At 34.7% G+C, this 24,244-nt stretch overlaps 1 protein-coding gene across 1 annotated transcript in view; it reads right to left on the bottom strand.

Moving 5' to 3' along the window:
• Positions 1-511: 511 nt before the first annotated feature.
• The window catches only part of LOC150102567 (exportin-1-like), a 448,940-nt gene continuing 425,207 nt past the window's right edge, over positions 512-24,244 (bottom strand). The window contains exon 30 of the mRNA XM_090399503.1: positions 512-1,826. Coding sequence (XP_090255629.1) covers positions 1,680-1,826 — 147 coding nt within the window. The 3' untranslated portion in view covers positions 512-1,679. The remainder of the gene's footprint in view (positions 1,827-24,244) is intronic.

Genomic DNA, 24,244 nt, shown 5'->3' on the forward strand with positions numbered 1-24,244 from the left:
CTTATAGGAGTAAATTTATCCTTACCCTGTACACAGATTAGATTACTATCTTGACAAATGTACTCCAATAATCTCTAATATACAGCATGTGGCAAAATATTATGCATATTATTAATATTGAAATTAAACAAATCATGCAAAAGAAATTTAATGAACATGATTTTTAACATACTATATTCCAAACTGTATCTGAAAATTCACAAACTAAGATTAAAAAAAAAAAACAATAAAATAAAAAAATAATGAAATTCTCTCACGGCTCACCCAGAAAACCAGGCTGTGGATAACTTTGAAAAAAAGGTACCTTGCAGAATACTGTTGACTCACTGTAGCAGGTTTGTAGGCAAGACTGATGAGTTCAAGCACTAATGAAAAGAAATCTCTTTACAGCAAGCAAGGGGAAGTCCATTAATAATGATACTACCAAGAGAGACAAAAACATGTTCGAGATCCCAGCTCATACACTTTCAGCCAGGCACTGGCTTTCTGTTCTCATCAGTTCTGTTTACAGAAACCACAAGAGGTTTGTTATAATGGTGATACAGTTCCAACTTTTTGTTGGTTTATAGTGAGTGACTGTTATAACAGTGCTGCCTACTAGTATGAGATTTGACCATATATCTACTTAAAATGCTGGCCATGTGTATTGTTATTCTGCATTAATTTTTATTCACCAATCAAAACAAACATCAAAAGTGCATTTTTAATTAATTTAAAAAACCAGCAGTCACTATACAAATATTGAAACCAAAACGTTTTTGCATTTTTTTTACAGATGATTGACACACGGTAGTAACATGAGTGATATTTTATTAAATATTATAAATTTAGAATGATAGCATTTTTGAAATTCAATAGATTAATCTCATTTAAGACACTGAATTACTATAGGTTGGGTTATGTCACGTTAAGCTTAAATTATTTTTTTAATATGATTTATTAGGACATGTAAAGTGGTATTTGTATTTTAATGGTGTTTTTTGACACATAAAATATCATCCATACTAAATTACAGAAACATGTTTATTAAGAAATTTATTGAAAATTTCGTAGCAGTTTATTCTAAACACTACAAGAAAAACTAATACATATTAATTCACACATTGCTGCAATAACGTGCATGGTTCTAAAAGAACAATGTGCTTGGTATACTCCAAATTCTCTTTGAGGGCAGAGATGCATTTTCAATGAAAACATCACTGAAGAGTAAAAAAAAAAAAAAAAAAAAAAAAAAAAAAAAAAAAAAAAAAAAAAAAACCCTCCCCCCATACAATGCATATGTTCAATACCTATTAACAAGCCTTAAAAAGGCTATTTAAAATACCAATCAGTTTTTATGAGGAATTATGTTGCAGAAACCATGAATGATGTTCTATATACAGCCACAGACACCATAGCGTTACCCATAAATAGGGTAGTATCTATAAAGTACCTTTCACACTGTCAGTTCACAATCATGTAATTCTGACTATGAACTTGGAGCCAAACGATTTATCTACAAAATGTGGTGACAGAATGATACACGCACACATGCATACACACACGCACACTTCCAAAGGGTGGGATATTCTTATCCATTCACAAAACATAACTTAATGGCATCCAAAGTCAAATACAGAGTGAGAAGGGAGGGATAAACATGTTAGAAAAGCTCAGTCCCATTATATAACATGTCACAATTAATCCTGCATTTCTTCAGGAATCTCATGTGGATTTAATATGCCTGGTACAGACATCTGAATTTTTCGTTTTTCTTCTTCTGCCTGCCTTAGAGTTGCCTCTCGTTCTTCTAAATACAAGTCACTATCATCTTCTCCTGCAAATTCCTATATTGGTTAAAAATATAGTACCATTCAGTATTTGTATTAAAATTACATAATACAATTTGAATTTATGAGGTTCATAATTATAATATGCATTATGTTTTTATTTGCCTTACAGGCTGTAAGGATTTTAAAAAATTGCCTTAATCACAAGGTTTTAAATATTTATTTTTCGTTTCTTCACAAATTTTAACAATATTCAAGTAATAAAATGACATTTCTGCAGGAAATATCCAAATTTCCTGCAGAGAGAATTGCACACTACACCAATGATATTAAGAAACTAATGGAAAATAAAGTTAAACAAATGAATGTCTTTCATGTCCTACATTTTGATCTAAATCACTCCCAACTTTAGCAATATGTGAACATCTTGTTATTGGGTATTTTTCTTGTGATTTTCAAATTCTTTTCTAGAAACTTTCATTTTTAATATGGTTCTAATCTGCTACTGATTTCAGTGGTTTGAACACTGTGTTGCAGACTGCTAGCTAGGTTTTTTGACCGATTTCTATGATATCCTATGATCAATGTCCACATTTATTAAAATTTATGTAACGGGTTCTAAAGATTCACAATTACATATGTAACGGGTTCTAAAGATTCACAATTATAAATGCTACCACTTTACTTATTATTATCCACAGAACAATATAATATACAGCTCAGTCAAACACCTGATTTAACACCAAACTATATTACCACTCTTTAATTCTGTCAATTTGAACTAAAATATCGAACTATTTGTTTGGCATAAGAATTCCACTTACATCAAACAGATTTAGCATTTTATACTTTTTACTTTATGTTTTAAGATTTATAAAGTTTAAGCAGAAATTCTTATTTAACCTCTACTTAGGCTCATTCCCCCCCCCCCCCTAATTCATCCCAGTTGATGTCTATATCAATCACTGGATCAAGCCTTCTGGGTCATGCTGCCAAGTAGAAAAAGCAAATTTTATATCCCTGTATTTCAAGTATGTCCAGTCAATATCAATTCCTCCAGCTGTCAACATATGATCACTTTTTATTCCTCATATTCCATGATGCCTTACTGGAGGCATAGGACTGACATGTATTCAAGACTGCATTCACCCTGTATATTTTCTAAAAATATCACTTTTTACACCAAAAGAATTAATTTCTATCATCTCATGAGAGATTAATGCCTGTTTAATGGAGGCACGAAGCTTGGATAAGTTTGTTGCTAGAGCCGTGGTTCCAAATTATTAAAAAAAATTGAGTGGGAAGTTCAATCTTCACTGGTAGCAAATCAGAGATAGCTAGTCCAAGGCTATCACTAATTAATCTTCATGCAGTGAAGAAGGTGGCTGGCAAGTGCTGCCATCATGTGGTCCCTAACACAGTATTTTTAATGTCCGAAAATAGAGTGGGTTCGACAGCCGATTGAGTTTATGGGACGAAAAACCAACGAAAAACCACAGGTTCTCCACGTTTGACCGCATGAAGAAAGACTTGGGTTCAAATCTAGTCGTCAGCTAGAGGAACACTTTTATAAACCTTTTTTTTAGTTGATCCCAAGTCTTTCTTCATGCGGTCAAACGTCGTAGAGTGCAAACGCAACTTCTACTGAGCTACACAGGCTCAAATTATCTAATTCTCAAATGACACTATACTAAATGTGCTATGGGATTACAAAATTCTATAGTTGTAACCAGTGGTGAGCTATGGAAATTTTAAAAAAGGGCTCGCATCGCCGAGGGAAAGAAAAAAAAGCCATCATTTTAAAACCAATATGAAATAGTCTGCATTTTTTATAAACAAAATAAATATATTTTCGTTGCGATAGCTTGTTAACAGGAATGTGGGTATAAAATACTTAACAATCCCCATTTCGAAATCATGTACGAAGTCACTGGTCGTTCGAGTTCAGCATTTAATTGTAAAATGGTAGAAACAGTAACTATAATATTTTATTTAATAAAATCACTTTGTTAGGTTACTGTATGAGTTTGTTGCTTAATATATTTAAAAAAATTGTTTTTTTTTTTTTTTTTTTTGGAAAAAATAAAAAAGAACAAGGGGCTTGCAAATTTGATAAAAAATTAACAAAGGGCTCGAGTGAGCCCCTTATAGCTCAGCACTGGTTGTAACTAAAATACTACAGAGATATTAAGAATAACAATCTTCAGTTTTTCTATCATCATCATCATCAAATTCCTGCCATGTACCCTCAAGGGGTGTACAGGATATGATAGTACTACATGAAAAAATTTACATCATTATTAATTTCCTATCTACAATTTTCTTCCAAATCAGTCTGTTACTTGTCAACACTCCATTATCAGCTCTTATATTTCTATCGTCTAAAGCACTTTGTACCGTATCAATCCACCTATATCTTGGTCTTCCTCTCGGTCATTTGCCCGCCAACCTGGCAGAGAACACTTGTTTTGCTAATCTTTCCTCGCCCATTCTGTTTAAGTGACCATACCACCTGAGATTAGCTCTGCTAACGCATTACTGGATGCTGACAATGTCAAGTTCTTTCCTAATATCCTCGTTTTTAATATGATACTGCCATTGATGCCAGCTGTTCATGCCTATAATCTTTCTCAGGACTCTCATATCTGAAGTCTCTAGTCTTTGGTCAAGTGTTTTACTTCTGACCCAGCCCTCAGATCCATAAGTTAAAACTGGTTTGAACACTGTCTTGTATACAGCTAATTTAGTGTTGCGACTAATTTCTCTCTTATTGCATATGAATTTATTCAATTGACTTCCCACCATACCAGCTTTGCTGATTCTGTTGTCTATTTCCATATTTAATTTACCATCTTCAGTAAAAATCGTGCCTAAATAGCTGAAATGTTTTACTTGTTCCACAGGTTCTCCATTCACAACACAGTTGACATTTTCAATGATTCTGCCTATTTTCATTGTCTTTGTCTTTTTATTGCTGACCTTCATACCATATCTATTACAAGAGCTATTCAATTTAGTCAGAGAATCTTGCAGACTTGTAGCGGATTTATTTAGAAGCATAACATCATCCGCATAAAGCAAAGAGCTGACATTAACATCTCCAATTTCGATATCATGTTTAATACCACTTTCCTTCATAATGCGATCCATATAGATAATGAATAACAGAGGGGATAATGTACATCCTTGTCTCACACCAGATTTAACATTAAACCATCTTCCTGTACTTCCTTCAATTCTAACTGCCAACTTGCAACTCAAATAAAGACTAAGTATTGCTTGATATGATGTCCCATTGACACCATATAACTGCAGCGTATTGAATAGCTTCTCTCTTGGCACCTTGTCATATGCCTTTTCCAGATCGACAAAACTTAAATACATATCTTTGTTATATTCCCATGCTTTCTCGACTATTTGTTGTAAAGTGAAGATCTGATCCTGACAGCCTCTATTTGGCCTGAATCCAGCTTGTTCTTCACCAAGCTTTTCTTCCACAATTCTTCTCAACCGTTTCTTAAGTATACTTGCATAGATCTTGCCAGGAACACTCAGTAGGAAAATACCTCTGTAATTCTCACATGCAGTTTTATTTCCCTTTTTATATATGGGTACTATGAGAGCTCTACTCCAATCATCGGGATTTCGTCCCTCTGTCCAGGCTTTCTGAACTATGCAGTGCAGCCACTGTCAGACTCTTATACCACCATACTTCAGCATTTCTGGTCGAATATCATCTACTCCTGCTGCCTTTCCACATTTCAAGCCTTTGATGGCTTTTTCTACTTCAAGTATGGATATGTATTCCTGACTGCATGCCTGGTCAGTGTTTTTTACCACTGTGCTGTCATCACTGCTTGTTTCATTTAGCAGTTTTTCAAAGTAATTACTCCATACTTCAAGGATATCTTTTTCTCCCATTTTCATGTCACCTTTATCATCTCTAATTCCTTTTATAGCACTCTTTCCTCCATTCTTAAGCTTCTTCAACAACCTCCAGAATATTTTGCCATCTTCTTGATATTTATTTTCTATATTCTTGCCAAAGTCCTCCCATGACTTTTGTTTAGCTAGTTTTACACAGTGTTTAGCATTCTTGCATTTGTCTCTATATTCTCTAAGAGCACAAGCTGACTTATTTGACAGGAACTTTTGGTATGCTTTCTTCTTTTCCTTCACTGCCTCTTTAACCTCCTATGTCCACCAGGGAGTTCTGATTTTTTTATCCTTACAAACAACCTCACCACATGCCTCTCTGGCAGAATCAATCAATGTTTTCTTCAGAGTTTGCCAATGAATCTCCAAGGTTTGATTCCTGTTCTCAAACTCTTTCATTTTTCCTTCAATAATCTTTGCGTATTTTAGTCTACAGCTCACAAATGAGAGCTGCTCAACTTTTATTCGCTTTAAAACTTTCTAACATGTTATTCTTTTCAATATGAAATTCAGTTTTATCCAGCTCAAGACTAAATAGTGATCACTTCCAATTTCAAATCCTCTGTACACTCTGGTGTTCTGCAATAGGGAGAAAACATCATTATCAACAATAACATAGTCAATGAGACTTTTCTTATTCCTTGCCTCTTCTCTCCAAGTGAATTTGTGCACATTTTTATGTTGGAACATGGTGTTAGTAATAACCAGTCCATGTCTTGAGCAGAAATCCAACAGATATTTGCCATTATTATTAGCTTTGCTCTTTTCTCCAAATTTTCCCAAAATATTTTTGTATGTCTCACAATCATTTCCTACTCTGCTATTTAGATCCCCAACAAGGACCAACTTTTCATTTTTCATTGTGTCAGTTGCTTTTTCTAAAGCCTCAAAAAATTTCTCCACTTCTACCTTAGTAGAACCTTCTGTGGGACCATAGGCACAAATAAGTCTCATTGTCCAGTTCCCCATTTTCATATTTGCCCACATTACTCTACTTGAGACTGACTGCCATTCAAGAAGATTAGCCTCGTATTTTGTGTTGAATACTATGGCTACTCCTTCTTTTCCTTGATTGTCATTGCCTGAATATAACATTTTGTATTTATTGCTCAGAAAGATCTCACCAGTTTTGGTCTTTTTTGTTTCAGTCACCCCTATTATGTCGATCTGGTACTTATCTAATTCCTCAGCTAGCTCCATTTCTTTGCCATTCAGGCTTCTTACGTTGATAGTACCGATCTTTAACTCTGGTGATGTTGAGTTGGGGTTTATTTTCAGATTTGTTCCAGTAGCTGACTTTTCGCTGTTCGCCCTAGTTCCCTGGCAAAAACAACAGGGGCCTTGTTTAACTGGGCGACGCCCCAGCCGGTATGAAATTTTGTCATGTTGTACCATCATTCTATATTTTGATTTAACCAATAAGAATACAATTTAGTCGGCTAAATCCCAAATTGCCAGCCCATCCTCGTCCGTTCAGTATCCAAGTAGATACCCAACAGGGTGCACCACGAGAAGGTGAGGATTGGACATTAGGTCAGAAGACCTGGTCGGTTCTCCGCATTCCTTTAAAGGCTATGTGGAGGTCTCCTCTCAGTTTTTTCTATCTTTGTATCAGAGATAGTTTTTCTATCTCCTTTATTAAAAACATTCTGCCATCATCACTCATAAAATTTCTTTAGCTAATTTTACAAATAACTTCCTTTACTTTTCTGTATACTTTCTACGAGTACATCACACATTCTGAATTCTTAGCCAGGAACTTTCTATGTGTTTCTTTCATGCACTGCTTCATTAACTTCCTGTGTATACAACAGAATTTCTTTTTTTTTTCTATCTTTGTAGACAAGGTCCTCAACATGTTTCCTGACTCACTCATTGTTTTCTTCAGATGTTTCCACGTCTTCAAGGCTTGATTCTTGTTTTTAAATTCTTTACCTGTTTCCAATATATTTCTATTACTGAGTCTACAAGTTTACGCCAGTCATTAAACTTGGACTATTTTCGCAACTTCAGTATAACCAAGTACGCTATGATATACCTATTTCTTATTTCAAATCTCCTGTACACTTTGTATCTTGGACCAATCCGAAGACATCATCATAATTTAATGTATATAATAAGATATATACATTAAATCTATTCTTGTTTTGCTTGTGTTATCATCATCAAATTCCTGACATGTACAGGATATGATAGTAATACATGAAAATTTACATCATTACCTACAATTTTCCTTTAAATCAATCTGTCACCTGTCAAGACTCCAAGATTGTCAGATCTTATATTTCTATCTTCTAAGGCACTTTTTACACATATATCGTGGTCTTCCTCCGGGTCTTTTTCCTGCCAACCTGGCAGAGAACACTTGTTTTGCTCATCTTTCCTCTCCCATTCTTTAAGTGACAATACCACCTGACATTAGCTCTGCTAACAATGTCAAGTTCTTTCCTAATATCCTCGTTTTTAATATAATACTGCCATTTGTTCATGCCCCTAATCTTTCTCAGGACTCTCATTTATCATATTTCTAGTCTTTGGTGAAGTGTTTTACTTCTGACCCAGCTTTCAGATCCATAAGTTAAAACCCTGTATTGTATATATAGCTAATTTAGTGTTTTGACTAATTTCTCTCCTATTCCATATCATTTTATTCAGATGACTTCCTAACCTAACCATACCAGCTTTGATGATTCTGTTGTCTATTTCCACATTTAATTTACCATCTTTACTAAAAATTGTGCCTAAGTAGCTGAAATGTTTTATTTGTTCTATAAGTTCTCTATTCAAAATGCACTTAATACAATATTTTCATTGTCTTTGTCCTGTTATTGCTGACCTTTATACCATATCTACTACAACAGTTATTCATTTAGTCACGGAATCTTGCAGACTTGTAGCGGATTTATTTAGAGGTATAACATCATCTGCATAAAGCAAAGAGCTGATATTAACAACTCCAATTTTGATATTAGGGTTTAATACCACTTTCCTTCATAATGTGATCCATATAGATAATGAATAACAGAGGGGATAATGTACATTCTTGTCTGACACCAGATTTAACATTAACCCATCTTCCTGTACTTCCTTCAATTCTAACTGCTGACTTACAACTCAAATAAAGACTAAGCATTGCTTGATATAATGCCCCACTGACATCATACAAATGTAGCATTTCGAATAGCTTCTCTCATGGCACCTTGTCATATGCTTTTTCCAGATCTACAAAACATAAATACAGATCCTTGTTATATTCCATTGATTTCTCAACTATTTGTCGTAAAGTGAAAATCTGATCCTGATAGCCTCCATTTATATTTATTTGGCCTGAATCCAGCTTGTTCTTCACTAAGCTACTCTTGCACAATCCTTCTCAAGTCAGCAACACCCAGTAGAGAAATATCTCTGTAATTCTCACATTCAGTACATGACTAGTCAGTGCTTTTCACTACTGTGAAAAGAACTGAAAATTGATGAATGAAACAATGACTGTTTCTTTCAGCAATTGTCAAGGCTGCTATGGCCATGTTTAAACTCGGCAACTCATTTCTTAATTGTCGAAAACAAAGGAGAAGAGTGCCCATAAACTTTTATGAACTTTGAATGAATTTGTTTTGGCATTCTTTTACAAAGAATTTTATAACCGCATGATCTATCCATTTTAAGGGATACAGACAACACTTTTGTTTCAGACAGCTGTATAAAACAAACCACTTGATAGAATGACTTGCAATTTCACATGGATGCTTATGACAGATGTACCAACTTAGGAAAAAAAAAAAAAAAATCTTGCCAGTAGTGTTGCCATCTATGGTCGAGAACTTTTCAGACCACCCCCGTAGCTCTCTTTTCTACAGGTACTTCCACTTGCTGTTAGGCCTGTTAAAACAAGAACAGCAGCAGTCCAACTACAAACTTATCATACCTGCTTCTCCTCTGGAATCATTGGGAAAGATGTTTCCCATAAATTTCGACCTACAGCGTTTTAAGAAAAATATCAATAAGTTTCTTCTTTCTCAACCCTTATCTGCATTTCACACATGGCATTAATGTGCTGTACATTCTTGTACCTGTCATGTGTAGGATAAATATAAAAAAGAAATGTAATTAATTCTATATCCACTGAGATAATATTGAAACATCGAGCTGAAGGATGAAAAATGATGACAGCTACAGCTCTCTTCAAATTAGAATTACAAAATGAAACAAAATGAAATATATAGTATCTAAGGATGATGTGTTTCCACTATGTTTTCATGTTTCTTTTAATGATGTGCATCTCTTTGTTTCTGTTGAGGATGAATCCATCTTAATTTTCAATATTTTTCCTTGACAAAAACAACAGGGACTTTGTATATAACCAGACAGAGACCTAAGCAGCATTTTTGATTATACTCTGACATCATAATGTATATATAGTTTCAGCCAAGTGGAATACAATTTGTTTTGCTAGGTTCCCACTGTGTTCTTTCAGACTCCAAACGGGTACCCAGGATCACTACTCAGTTTTTCACCCAGTCTAATTATCTTTGATCCTTTGAGGATCCTAACATTTAATAACTGTCAATAAAGAAAAAAAAAAAAGAAGAAAATGCCACATATCAACTCATCTGGATATATTCTGTGTTTAATCATGTATCTGATATTCTGTCTAAATAGCAAATTTCGAAACTAAATCTGTGAACACTATGAATGACCATTTTTCACAAAATACAGATTTAGCTTTTATTTTACGCATTTTATTTCTGAAATATTTAACTGAGATAATATTGAAATCTCAAGAGCCGAAGGATGAAAAATGATGACAGCTCTCTCATCAAATTAGGAATACAAGATGAAACAGAATGAGATATATAGTATTTAAGGATCGTGCTTGCTTTTTTTTTTTTTTTTTTTTTTTTTTTTTTTTTTTTTTTTTGTTGTTGTTGTTGTTGCAAGTATCATTATCTGTTGAGAAATATGTGCAGAACATCATCCTTAGAAATAAATCTTTCTTAGCTTGCAGTGACAGAAAAGAGTAACAAGGCTGAGAAAGATTTATTTCTACTCAGGATCAAAATAAGCTATCCATGATTTATCCATGTGAAGATAAAAAAAAAGTAATTGTAGGCATCATCATGTATAAAATGAAAACAGGATATATAATTATTTATAAAAACGAAATCAGATAAAACTATCATCATTTCCAGATGAGTAACTTCAAGGGGTATATCAGATACTATGAGAATACTACACAATTAAGTATGCATCATTATTCACTTCCTGGGAGCAATTTTCTTCCAAATTAGTCTTATTTGTAGGACTCCATTACTGTCAGAGTTCATATTGCAGTCCTCTAAGAACTGCATTAACCCATTAGATATTGATCTTCCTCTTGGGTTTTTCATTGCCATTTAGGGATCAAAAACCATGTTCCTTTAAATACATTCTTCTTAATATCTCATTTTTCAAATATGATTCTACTCCTGATGCCACCTGTTCATTCTGTAATTTTTTTTCTCTTCCAAACTGTAAAAAAAGTTCTTGAGGGTGAATCTATCTTCTTTCTATCTACCCTTCCTTTTCTTATTCTCTTTAAGTGAATATAACACCCAAATTAAATGGACTCTGTCATGTATTCTTGAATGCTAAGAATAACTAGGTTCCTTCCTAATAATGCCTTCAACTTCTTTGATATGTTTCTGCCACTGATCCCATTTGTTCGTTTTTTTTAAAATAATTTTTTTCCCCACAGAACTTTCACATCTGTGATCTCTAGTCTGATCGACTGTTATTTTTAATCCAACATTTAGATCGCTAAGTTCAAACTAGCTTGAACATTTTCCTGTATGCTAATTTAGTATTTAGGTTTAAATTATCTCTTATTCCATATAAATTTATTCGACTGGCTTCCAACCATACCAGCTTTGCTTCTGTTGTCTATTTCCATACTTAACTCCTCACTATTGTGCCTAAATGGCGGAAATATTTTACTTGTTCTACAGGTTCTCCAAGAATGCATATAATCTATTCTGCATTCTTGTCTATATTCACAGCCTATATTGATAACAAACTTTGTTGCAGAGCAGCTATCAGATTTAGTTAAAAAAAAAATCAATAAAACATCAACTGGATTTATTTAGAAGCATAACATAATTTCTTTATAAAATACAGAACCAAATTTTATGAAGTTCAGCAATGTTTTCTCTCAAAACGTGATCCATATAGATGATGAATAAGTGAGAAAATAGTATCATTATCTTAAACTTGAGTTCACAATATACCACATTACCAGACATTGTTGGAAGTTTATCCACTTGGTTATATTGCAAATTAAAGATACCAAGAAATTATATAATTGGTTTAATCCTTTATCCAAGTGTAAGCAAAAAAAAAAAAAAAATTATAATAATAAAAAAAAAATGTGCCTGAAGTACTGCTCAAAACAATTAGTGGATATTTTAGTTTGTCAGATAATTATAAATTTCTACAAATAATTATAACTATTGGGTATTTTATACATGAATAAATATTTCTTACTTATGGATAGGGTGTACTTGATGAGACATTGTTTAAATAATCAATATTTATTACAAATTATACATTTTAGAGTAAAATAATTTTAACAAGAATAGCCAAAACAGCGGTACATCTTGATTGCATGGAACGGATAATATGATCAAACAGTTCTTGTGGGATATTTTCCCACTCTTCTGCGAGAGCAATTTCAAGTTCTTGAAGCGATTGTGGTGGCATCAGTCGAGCAGAAACGTGCCTACCTAAAGCATCCTAAGCATGTTCAATTGGATTACAATCCGGTGAACAGGCAGGCTAGTCCATTTGTTAAATACCTTCTTCCTCAAACCACTCTCGTACCAAATTTGCACGGTGTGTGAACAAGCATTGTCATCCATAAAAATGAATTCTTGGGCAATTGCAGCAGCACATGAACAAACTATAGGTTCCAAAATCTCATCACGATACTTTTGGGCTGTTAAGGAAGTTTCTGATAAAATAGAGATCAGTATGGCCACCTATACTTATTCCGGCCCATACCATCAAACTCCCACCTTGATGTTGGGGTCTTTCACAAACAAAGTATGGATTATTTCTCTTTCCACTTTCATGCCATATAAAGATACGTGTTATCTGGTTGCAGACTGAACCTGGACTCGTCACTAAAAAGTAGACGAGCCCAATCCTCATTTGTCCAATTGCGGTGTTCCTGTGCCCAAATTCTTTGGGCTCTTTTGCGATTTTCACTGAGTGGAATGCAAACCATTGGTCTTCGAAAATATAAATTTATGGCATGAAGATTTCATACTGTCTGTGTTGATACCAGCCTCCCCTGTTGCTGCAGCAAGTTCACTTCGAAGTTGTGTTTTGTTAAATGTTCAATTTCTTCTGGCAAGTAAAGACAAATACTGATCGTCTGTTGGGGTTCTTGATGATGGGTGACCTTGTCTTCGGCAAAAATTTCCTTCCTAAAAAGCGATTCCAAAGTCGTGAAATTAGGCTCTGATAAACATGACATGCTTGAGCGACAACTTGCTGCATTTGTCGAGCTTCTAATCGAACAATGGCTCTCCAAGCCATGGATTCAGGATATCATGCTGCTCTACCATTTTTAACAAAATAATGGCTGGTAGGTGACATAACTTTACAATCATCATCATCAAATTCCTGACATGTACTCTCAAGGGTGTACAGGATATGATAGTACTACATGAAAAATTTACATCATTATTAACTTCATATCTACAGTTTTCCTCCAAATCAGTCTATCACTTGTCAAGACTCCAATATTATCATTATCAGATCTTATATTTCTATTGTCTAAGACACATTGTACAGTATCAATATACCTATATCTTGGTCATCCTCTGGGTCATTTTCCAGGCAACCTGCAGAGAACACTTGTTTTACTAATCTTTCCTCGCTCATTCTGATTAAGTGACCATACCAACTGAGATTAGCTCTGCTAATGCATTCCTGGATGCCGACAATGTCAAGTTCTTTCCTAATATCCTCGTTTTTGATATGATATTGCCATTGATGCCATCTGTTCACACCTCTAATCTTTCTCAGGACTCTCATATCTGCGGTCTCCAGTCTTTGGCCAAGTGTTTTACTTCTGACCCAGCTCTCAGATCCATAAGTTAAAACTAGTTTGAACACTGTCTTGTATACAGCTAATTTAGTATTCCAACTAATTTCTCTCTCATTCCATATGAATTTATTCAATTGACTTCCTACCATACAAGCTTTGTTGATTCTGTTGTCTATTTCCATATTTAAATTACCATCTTCAGTAAAAATCGTGCCTAAGTAGCTGAAATGTTTTAGTTGTTCCACAGGTTCCCCCGTTCACAACACAGTTGACATTTTCAATGATTCTATCTATTTTCACTGTCTTTGTCTTTTTAATGCTGACCTTCATACCATATCTATTACAACAGCTATTCAATTTAGTCAGAGAGTCTTGCAGACTTGTAGCGGATTTATTTAGAAGTATAACATCATCCGCATAAAGCAAAGAGCCGACATTAACATCTCCAATTTTGATATCATGTTTAATGCCACTTTCCGTCATAATGTGATACATATAGATAACGAATAACAGAGGGGATAATGTACACCCTTGTCTCACACCAGATTTAACATTAAACCATCTTCCTGTACTTCAATTCTAACTGCCGACTTACAATTCAAATAAAGACTAAGCATTGCTTGATATAATGCCCCACTGACACTATATAACTGTAACGTATTGAATAGCTTCTCTCTTGGAACCTTGTCATATGCCTTTTCCAGATCGACAAAACTTAAATACAGATCTTTGTTATATTCCCATGATTTCTCGACTATTTGTCTTAAAGTGAAGATCTGATCCTGATAGTACCTATTTGGCCTGAATCCAGCTTGTGCTTCACCAAGCTTTTCTTCCACAATTCTTCTCAACCGTTTCTCAAGTATACTTATATATATATCTTGCCAGGAACACTCAATAGGGAAATACCTCTGTAATTCTCACATTCAGTTTTATTTCCCTTTTTATATATGGGCACTATCAGAGCTCTATTCCAATCATCAAGAATTCGTCCCTCTGTCCAGGCTTTCTGAACTATGCAGTGCAGCTACTGAAGACTTTTATACCACCATACTTCAGCATTTCTGGTCGAATATTATCTACTCCTGCTGCCTTTCCACATTTTAAGCATTTGATGGCTTTTTCTACTTCAAGTATGGATATGTATTCCTGACTATATGCCTGTTGAGTGTTTTTTTTCTTTTTTTTTATCACTGTGCTATCACTGCTTATTTCATTTAGCAATTTTTCGAATTAATTACTCATACTTCAAGGATATCTTTTTCTCCTGTTTTCATGCCACCTTTATCATCTCTAACTCCTTTTACAGTACTCTTTCCTCCATTTCTAAGCTTCTTCACATCAACCTCCAGAATATCTTACCACCTTCTTGATATTTATTTTCTATGTTCTTGCCAAAGTCCTCCCATGACTTTTGTTTAGCTAGTTTTACACAGTGTTTCGCTTTCTTACATTTGTCTCTATATTCTCTAAGAGCAAAATTTGACTTATTTGCCAGGAACTTTTGATATGCTTTCTTCTTTTCCTTCACTGCCTCTTTAACTTCCTGTGTCCACCATGGAGTTCTGATTTTTCTATCCTTGCAGGCAACCTCACCACATGCCTCTCTGGCTGAATCAATCAGGGTTTTCTTCAAAGCTTGCCACTGAATCTCCAAGGTTTGGTTCCTGTTCTCAAACTCTTTTATTTTTTTTCCCCAATAATCTTTGTGTATTTTAGTCTACAATTCACATCTGAGAGCTGCTCAACTTTTATTCGCTTTCAAACTGTCTTACATGTTATTCTTTTCGATATTAAATTCAATTTTATCCTGCTCAATACTAAATAGTGATCGCTTGCAATTCCAAATCCTCTGTACACTCTGATGTCCTGCACCAGAGAGAAAACATCACTATCAACAATAACATAGTCAATGAGACTTTTCTTATTCCTTGCCTCTTCTCTCCATGTGAATTTGTGCACATTTTTATGTTGGAACATGGTGTTAGTAATAACCAGTCCATGTCCTGAGCAGAAATCCAACCGGTAATTTTATAACTGAAGTGATAATTATGCACTGTGGAAGTGAGTGCAACAAGCCATGCTAATATGGCCAAGACATGTTTCGACAAGTAACGTGGTTTTGTATGCAGTTTCGTGTTCTACAATGTTGTATATTAAGAATATTTTAAAATAAATGTGTTACATTTGTAAATTATTTTTATAACTTTATAATTTACAAGAAAACCAACATATCCCCTAATTGTTTTGAGCAGTACATTTTCAGGAATGGGGCAACTCATGTATAGAAGCTGATGACTTTACATCACTTACCTTAGTATCCCATAATGCAAAGTTGCATTATGATGTGAAGTCATTAGCTTCTATATATGAGTTGCGCCAGTCCTGAAAATACTTCAGATGTAAACTTTTTTTGCTTACACTTGGATAAAGGATTAAACCAAGTACATAATTTCTCGGTATCTTTTATTTATAGTATAACCAAGTGGGAAAACTTCCAATAACTATCTCTAATCCAGAGTATTTTAATAATAAGGTGTGAGAACTTTTGGCTATTCGTATATGAAAATATGACTTCTGCATTACTTCAACCTTAGTATCACCTTCGGATTGCTACACAAACTTATCTCAACTGGTATTTCACTAAAAATGGTACACTTATAACTAAGATGAAAAGCCAAATGGCTATTTTTTTCTGGCAAAGCTAATTAAATTAAGAGGATAAAAATCCCTTATTATTTTATAGCCAGTATGCGAAACTCTTAGATAGTAGTTTTTGATCTTAGAGTTTCGCATACTGGCTGTAAAATAATAAGGGATTTTTATTCCCTTAATTTAATGGTACACTTAGTTAGATCATATATCCAAAACAGAACCATGCAAGTCAAAATCAACAGTACTACCTCATCTCAGTGGCATATCTTAGCTGGAGTACAACAGGGATCCCAACTGGCTCCAGTGCTGTTCTCTATATACATGTCAGATATCCCACACAACCCAATGTCATCCATCATAGCCCTTTATGCAGCACTGTTAGTCAGATCTCTCCGACCACACTTCATTACTAGAAAGCTTCAGAAAGCTTCAGGGGGGTGAACTGGATATTGTGATAATACAACATGAAAAATTTTCCTCAAAAATAACCTATTGACTGGCAAGACTCCAAATTATCAATCTTTTATTTGTTTTCTAAGGCACTTTTTACTGTATCAATCCAATTACATCTTGATTTTCCCCAGAGTCCTTTTCCTGCCATCCTAGTAAAGTACACTTGTTTGGTTAACCTTTCCTCTCCCATTCTGTTTAAGTGACCTAAGATTAGCTCTGCAAACACATTCCTGAATACTAACATGTCCAGTTCTTTCCTAATATTGTAATTTTTAATATAATACAGTCACTGATGCTGTCTATTAAAAAAGGATTTAACAGTCTAGTATTCAGCTAGTGTTTTGATGAATTTCTCTTGTATTCCATATAAATTCAGATGATTTCCTATCATAGCAGATTTGCTAATTCTGTTGTCTGTTTCCATATTCAATTTGCAGCCTTCACTAAAAACTAGCCTAAACAGCTGAAAGTTTCAGCTGTCCATTCAAGATGAAGTTGAGGTTTTCAGTGTTCCTGCCTATTTTCATTTTCTTTGTCTTTTAATTACAGCAGTTATTCAAAAATATAACATCTGCATAAAGAATTGAGATTAACATTTCTAATTTTTATATCAAGTTCAATACCACTTTCCTTCATAATGTGATTCATATAGATGATGAATAACAGATATATGGAGATAACTTACACCCTTGTTTCACACTTGATTTAACAACTGTCTTCCTGTAATCCCTTCAAATAACTGCTGACTTACAACACAAATACAGACTAAGTATTGTTTGATATAACATTCCATTTACAACATATAACTGTAGCATTTTGAATAGCTATTGTCTTTGCACCTTGTTATACACTTGTTCCAGATCTACAAAACTTGAAATACAGATCCTTGTCTTATTCCAATAATTTCTCAAATATCTGTCTTCAAGTGAAAATCTGATCTTGATAATCTCAATTTGGCCTGAACACAGTTTGTTTTTTGTGACGAGTGCCCACCATTTCCCCCTCCACCTTTGCATAAATCTTACTAGGAACACTAAGTAGGAAAATTCTTCTGCAATTCTCACATTTAGTTTTACTTTGCTTATTATAGATAGATGCTATGAGAGCTCTGCTCCAATCATTAAGAATTTGACCCTCTGACCAGGCCTTATGAATTATGCAATAGCCACTGCAAAACCTTTATATCTTCATTTTTGAGCATTTCTGTTTGAATATAAACTCTGGTTACCTTCGCACTTTCAAGGTTGTTAATGGTTTTTTCTACAAATGTTCTGACACTACTTGTTTCATTTAGATATCTTTCAAAGTAATTACTCGACATATAAAATATCTTCAATTTTCATGCCACCTTTATCATCTCTGATTTCTATTACAATACTCTTTTCTCTATTTCTAAACTTTTTCAACAGTTCTCCAGAACACTGTGCTATCTTCCTGATACATGTTCCTACCAAAGTTTTCCAATGAATTTTGCCTACCTAGTTTTACACAGTGCTTCATTTGCTTACATCTTTCTCTGTATTCTCTAAGAGCACAAGATGACTTACTTGCCAGCAACTTTCAATATGCTATCTTCTTTTCCTCCACTGCCTCTCTTACTTCCTGAGTCCATCAGGAGTTCTGATTTTCTATCCTTAATGACAACCTCACCACATGCCTCTTCAGCTGAATCAATCAATGTATTCTTCAGTGTTTTATCACTGAATCTTCAAAGTTTGGTTTTTGTTTTGAGATTTTTTCATTTTTTCTTGAAAAAATGTTTGTATATTCGAATCTATATTATAATTCACTTCTGAAAACTGCTCAACTCTGATTAATTTTAAAACTTTCTTACACATTCTTCTTCCTAATACGAAATTCAATTTTATGCTTCTTAACACAGAATAATGATCACTTCCTATTTCAAATCCTCTGTATACTCGTGTCATGAATCAGTGGGAAAATATTGCTACAAACAATAACATAGTAAATGAGACTTATTTCTTGTATCTTCTCTCCATCTGAATTTGTGCATATTTTTATGTTGAAACATAGTGTTAATAATAACTAGTTTTTTTCTCCAAACATTTCTAAAACATTCCTATGTGTCTGGTAATAATTTCCTACTCTGCTGTTTAGATCTCTAACAAGAACCAACTTTTCCTTTTTATTTATTTATTTCTTTTATTATTATTGAGCCAACTGCCTTCTCTAATGCCTCAAAAAATTCCTCCATTTCTTCCTTGGTAGAACCTTCTGTGGGATCATAAGCACAAATAAATCTCATTGTCCAGTTCTCCTTTCTGATTTTGGCTCACATCACTCTATTTGATATTGCCTGCCATTCGAGAAGATTATCCTCGTATTTAGGATTGAATACTATAACTCCTCCTTTCCTATGATTAAATGGCTTGAATATAATATGTTGTATTTTTTCTTAAAAAGACCTCACTTGTTTTTATCGTCTTCTTTGTTTCAGTAACACCTATTATGTTGATCTGGTGCTTATATGATTCTTCTGCTAGTTTCATTTCTTTTCCGCTGATGATGCTATTCTTGAACTTTGCCGATGTGGAGTTTGGATTTGTTCCTGTAGCTGACACTGCTCGCTGTTCACCCTTGTTCATTAAAGAAAACAATGGGGGACTCGTTTAACTCGATGATGCTCTATCTGACATGTTCAGTCATGTTGTACCATCATTTTGCATTATGGATTAAGCAAATAAGAATACAATTTGGTCAGCTAAATCCCAAATTGCCAGCCAATCCTTGTTCATTCATTATTCAGGTAGATAGCTAACAGGATGCACCATGAGCAGGTGAGGATTGGATGTTAGGTTAGTTGGTTCTCCACATTCCTTAAAAGGCTACATGGAAGTCTCCTCCCAGTTATCCAGTTTTTTTTACTCTTAAGGTAAAAAAAAACTGGTTTCCATAAATTAGGGAACAGAGGAAAAAATCACAACTCAGGGTGAAAAGAAAATAAACATACTAAAGTCTGGTACGTTATGTAAAAAGTAATGCTGAGTGTGGTTATTGTAAACAAATGATTGGTGTTATCAATAGTATATGTACATGAGCCATGGCATAAAAACTGGCATTTTGGAGTGGTTTCTATTTCATGTCTGGAGTGAAAACAAGACATTTTGTGATAGGAAAATTCTTGGATATGCTGATATGATTTAAACAATGAATTTAGGTAGAAAGTTGACCAAAGTCAGGCAGAGGTAGCCAAGTTGTTGCATATGAGACATTCTGTGGTCCACAGACTGTGGAACTAAATCCACAAACAGCATACAGCAAAGGAAGGCCATTGGCTACAACTGTATTTGGTGACCAATATCCTCGATTATCTGCTTGCAAACAGCACTGCTATGCTGCATCAGCTATGATCTGATCTTGCATCGGCTACAGGATTATTGGTATCTGCTACCATTGTGCACAGAAGGCTTCATGAAGGTGATTTGTATGCACCCTGTCATGTCAATCCACGTGATAACAAGTGTGCTCTGATCTGGAGAGAACAAAGGACACATTATCCCCCTAAAATCAGTGAAAGGGACACTTATGGAGACAGTGCAATTGTTTGCGGAGGCATTTTGCTGGGTTGATGGACCCTGTAATGTGCTTCCTAGTGGAACCATAATGCTGTAAGTTATAAAGACAAGGTCCTGAACGTTCATCCTAAGTGACAGAAGAGGTATTTATCCTACAATAATGTTTGTCATCAAGCAAAGCTCAAAGATCAACATCTTCAAGATGACAATCATAAATGTGGACTGGACAGCCAGGTCTCCTGACCTTAAGTTAGGCAGGTGTATTGCTGCTTTCAACTCCCATCTCCTCAGGAAATTACTGAGGAACTTAGGTGAGCCTTACAGGAGCAATAATTGTTATTATCAACTGAGCTCCCATTATAAATAGTATGAAACAGTATTGGGGCACTTTGACAATTTCATTTTTGACCTTTTGTTTTAGAGCATTATTTTCATGTGCCCATTTGTTAATGAATCAAACTATTTATTTACAACTTTTGTGGATATTCTTCCACATCTCATGTCATACTGCTTTTGATCAAATTACATAAAAATTCATCATACAGTTTTTGAGTTATTGTGATTTTTCTTTTCATTCCTTAATTTATGGAAATGGCATAGTATCATTTTCCTTCACAAACAAGAATGCTATTAAAACAAGCAGGTAAACAGAATTTATGAATGAAAGTGACAGTGCATTTTAGTGGATAAAAACGTTTAACTGCTATAGTGTAAGAGTGTAAGAGAAACATTTATAAAGGTGTTTTCAACTAAGGGCAAGTTTATCTTTTTCCTAATGTATCTCAACCTAGACATAAGAGATTGCAAAGTAGTTCTTTGGGAAAAATGGTGTGAGATAGTTTGTTTCAAGAAAAGGATATACACATAATGAATGAGGAATATAAGAAGCTGTTTAGGTGGACAGACATACAATGTTAAGTACTAGCTACTTGTGTTTTTAAATGCTTTGAAGAAAGTAGAAGAAATTAGCAGCCACTCAGCAGAAAGATGGTCATGAAATTAACCATAAACAAGGTCTAAAAATCAAGGAAAAAGCATTCTAAATTGGACAGATTCACAATTTGTGGTGTTAGCAGTTGTATAGATTAATAGTAGTCTTGTGAGTGGAAAGCTTTTTGGTAGCTAAGAATGCATGTGATAAATTTGTGCCTGGGAAAGATAGAAGTGTGAAATGTCCCAAGAGAAATCTAATCTTACCTGGAAATCAGAATATTACTAAAGGTAAGGAAAAGTGAAGTGAGACCTTTCTTAAAAGATCTAAGATGGGATCATGTTTTGGTAGTTCAGAAGTTCACCAATTTATCCTCACCTGATTGGAAGATGGTACAGAGATCTGTGTTTAAGGCAGCAATTATGAAGATTTTGTATTTGGAATGTTTCAGGACTACAGCAGTTTATCAAATAAACAGGAGAAAAAAGCGTGGATCTCTGGCATTAGTCTCAAACAGATGATACCACCATTCTACCAATATAATATGCAAGCCAAACAAAAAGCATGCAATTTCCAGAAAAAATGTATTGATAGCATTTATGCTTTGGTTTTATCTCAAACATTAACCAGCCAGTCTATAGAATGATTTAATGAATAAGTATGTGTAAAGTGTTAAAATTCAATACTGTAATACAGGGGTCTTCAACGCATGGCCTGCAGAGCTCTTTGTCGTGAGCTGCCGGCCATTTTGAAAAAATGGCTACTTAACACTAAGCACAATTAAATAAAAAATAATTTCAATGAAGCTCGCAGGCCACTAAACTATACTGCAGTATTTAGAATTGTAAGATGCTCTCCAGATTCACAAGAAATGCTGTGCATTTGATACTTCACATAAAATCCTATAAAAATAAATATTAAATAGACATGCTTCTTCAGCCATCTACCAGCGCCAAGCGGTACTTAAGTACTACTACTAACGTTGCAGGTAGATGGCTGAAGCAGTAGTTCGTTCGAGTGCGCTGTCTAGTACCTTCCAGATACACCTCGAAGGTTCTCAATACTTCATTATTATATAAATACAAGAGGATCTCATCCACAGTCAGTTGTGAATAGCGTGATATTAGTGTATAAGTGCACACAGGTTCGTAGTGTCAGTCATAGCCTATTGTGGTTTTATATTGCCAGACTTTTTTTCATTAGCTTGAGGCATATTCAGTGGATAATAACCGTTACACGGCCATTTTGGATAATTTTTTGGGTTCACCTTCCATCACTATGGCGTCTAAGAGTAAAAAAGCATAAATCAAGTGATTCTTGTCTGGTTTTAATGAAAAGTGGACCAATTTGTACTTTTTCTGTGCCGATCGACGATAAGACTGTGTTTAATTTTTCATGAATCAGCGTCAGTATCAAAAGAATATAACATAAATCGACACTATGAGACAAAGCATGCATCCAATTTCTATCATCTTCAAGGGCAGCTTCGTGTGGACAAAGTGAACCATCTCTAAATTGATTTAAAATGCCAGCAGGGTACATTTAAAAGGCAGAGGGGAAGAGAGCGAAGTGTGTGTCAAAATAAGTTATATAACAGCTATTATCTATATTATTGAATATTATCTATTATTCAATAGTATATATTATCTATATACTATTGAAGAACTTGCCAATAACATTGAAGGAACTTTAAAAAAAAATGGTCATCCGAATTTACGTCATATTCACTTGCTTTAGATGAGAGCACAGATGTGAAGGATACAGCACAACTGGCTATCTTTGTCTGTTGCATTGATCAACAATTCAGTGTGACAAAAAAACTGCTAGCGCTTGTGCCTATGAAGGGAACAACAAAAGGCACTGATATTCTTGAAGCCGCCAAGAAAAAGCTCCAGTGTTTCAACCTCGGCTTAACCAAACTCGAGGATGTGGTAAATGATGGTGCCTCTGCTATTGTGGTAAAGAATGAAGGGATCGTTGTGTTGCTACATAAAGAACTGGAACTAGAAGGTAAAGATTTTGCCCATTACCACTGTTTAATCCACCAGGAGAATTTGTGCTTGAAAACTATTGGATTTGAGAATGCCATGACAGTTATTGTGACTGTCGTCAAAATTATTAGGGCAAGATTGAAGGATTGAATCATCATCAATTCCAAGAGTTTTTGACCCAAGAGTGCAAAGCAGATCACGGCGATGTGGTTTATTATAATGATGTGCATTGGGTGAGCAGAGGGAAGGGTCTTAAGAGTCTTTGACTAAAGGAGCAAAAAACAGCATGAACTGCTGTTTTTCGCTCAGAAACATCGGATTCCCTATGCAAACCAAGGCAAATCCAATGATCAGAAATGGATGACAGACTTTGCCTTTGTGGCCAACATCTCGTTGCATATGAATGACTTAAATACGCGGCTACAATCCAAAGATCAACTGGCACACACTCTGTTTGATCACATCAAAGCTTTTGTACCCAAGCTCACTCTTTGGGAGGCACAACTCACAAAAAAAAAGACTTAACTCGTTTTCAGCTTCTCGCTGAGTCCAACTGTTCATCTCTTGATGAATAAAAGTAGCCGTGCTGCGAAGTGAGTTCAAAGAGAGATTCAGTAATTTTCGTAACCAACAGTCTTCTTTAGATTTATTTTCAATGCGATTCAGTGTCAATGCTGCCAAAATGCCAGGCTCAGTACAAATAGAGCTGTTTGAACTCCACAACAACTCTTCTTTGAGAGAAAAATTATTTAATGTGCCCTTGCTTACATTTTACAAAGACTACATTTCTGAGGATGCATTCCCTAATCTTCACTGGCATGCTTTGAAGATGTGCGCTTTGTTAGGAAGCACATATTTATGTGAGCAGTTCTTCTCCAGAATGA

This window comes from Typopeltis vanoorti, chromosome 10 (genome assembly GCF_054136105.1).
Source record: "Typopeltis vanoorti isolate ZY-2024b chromosome 10, IOZ_Tvanoo_1.0, whole genome shotgun sequence".
Classification (NCBI taxonomy): Eukaryota; Metazoa; Arthropoda; class Arachnida; order Uropygi; family Thelyphonidae; genus Typopeltis; species Typopeltis vanoorti.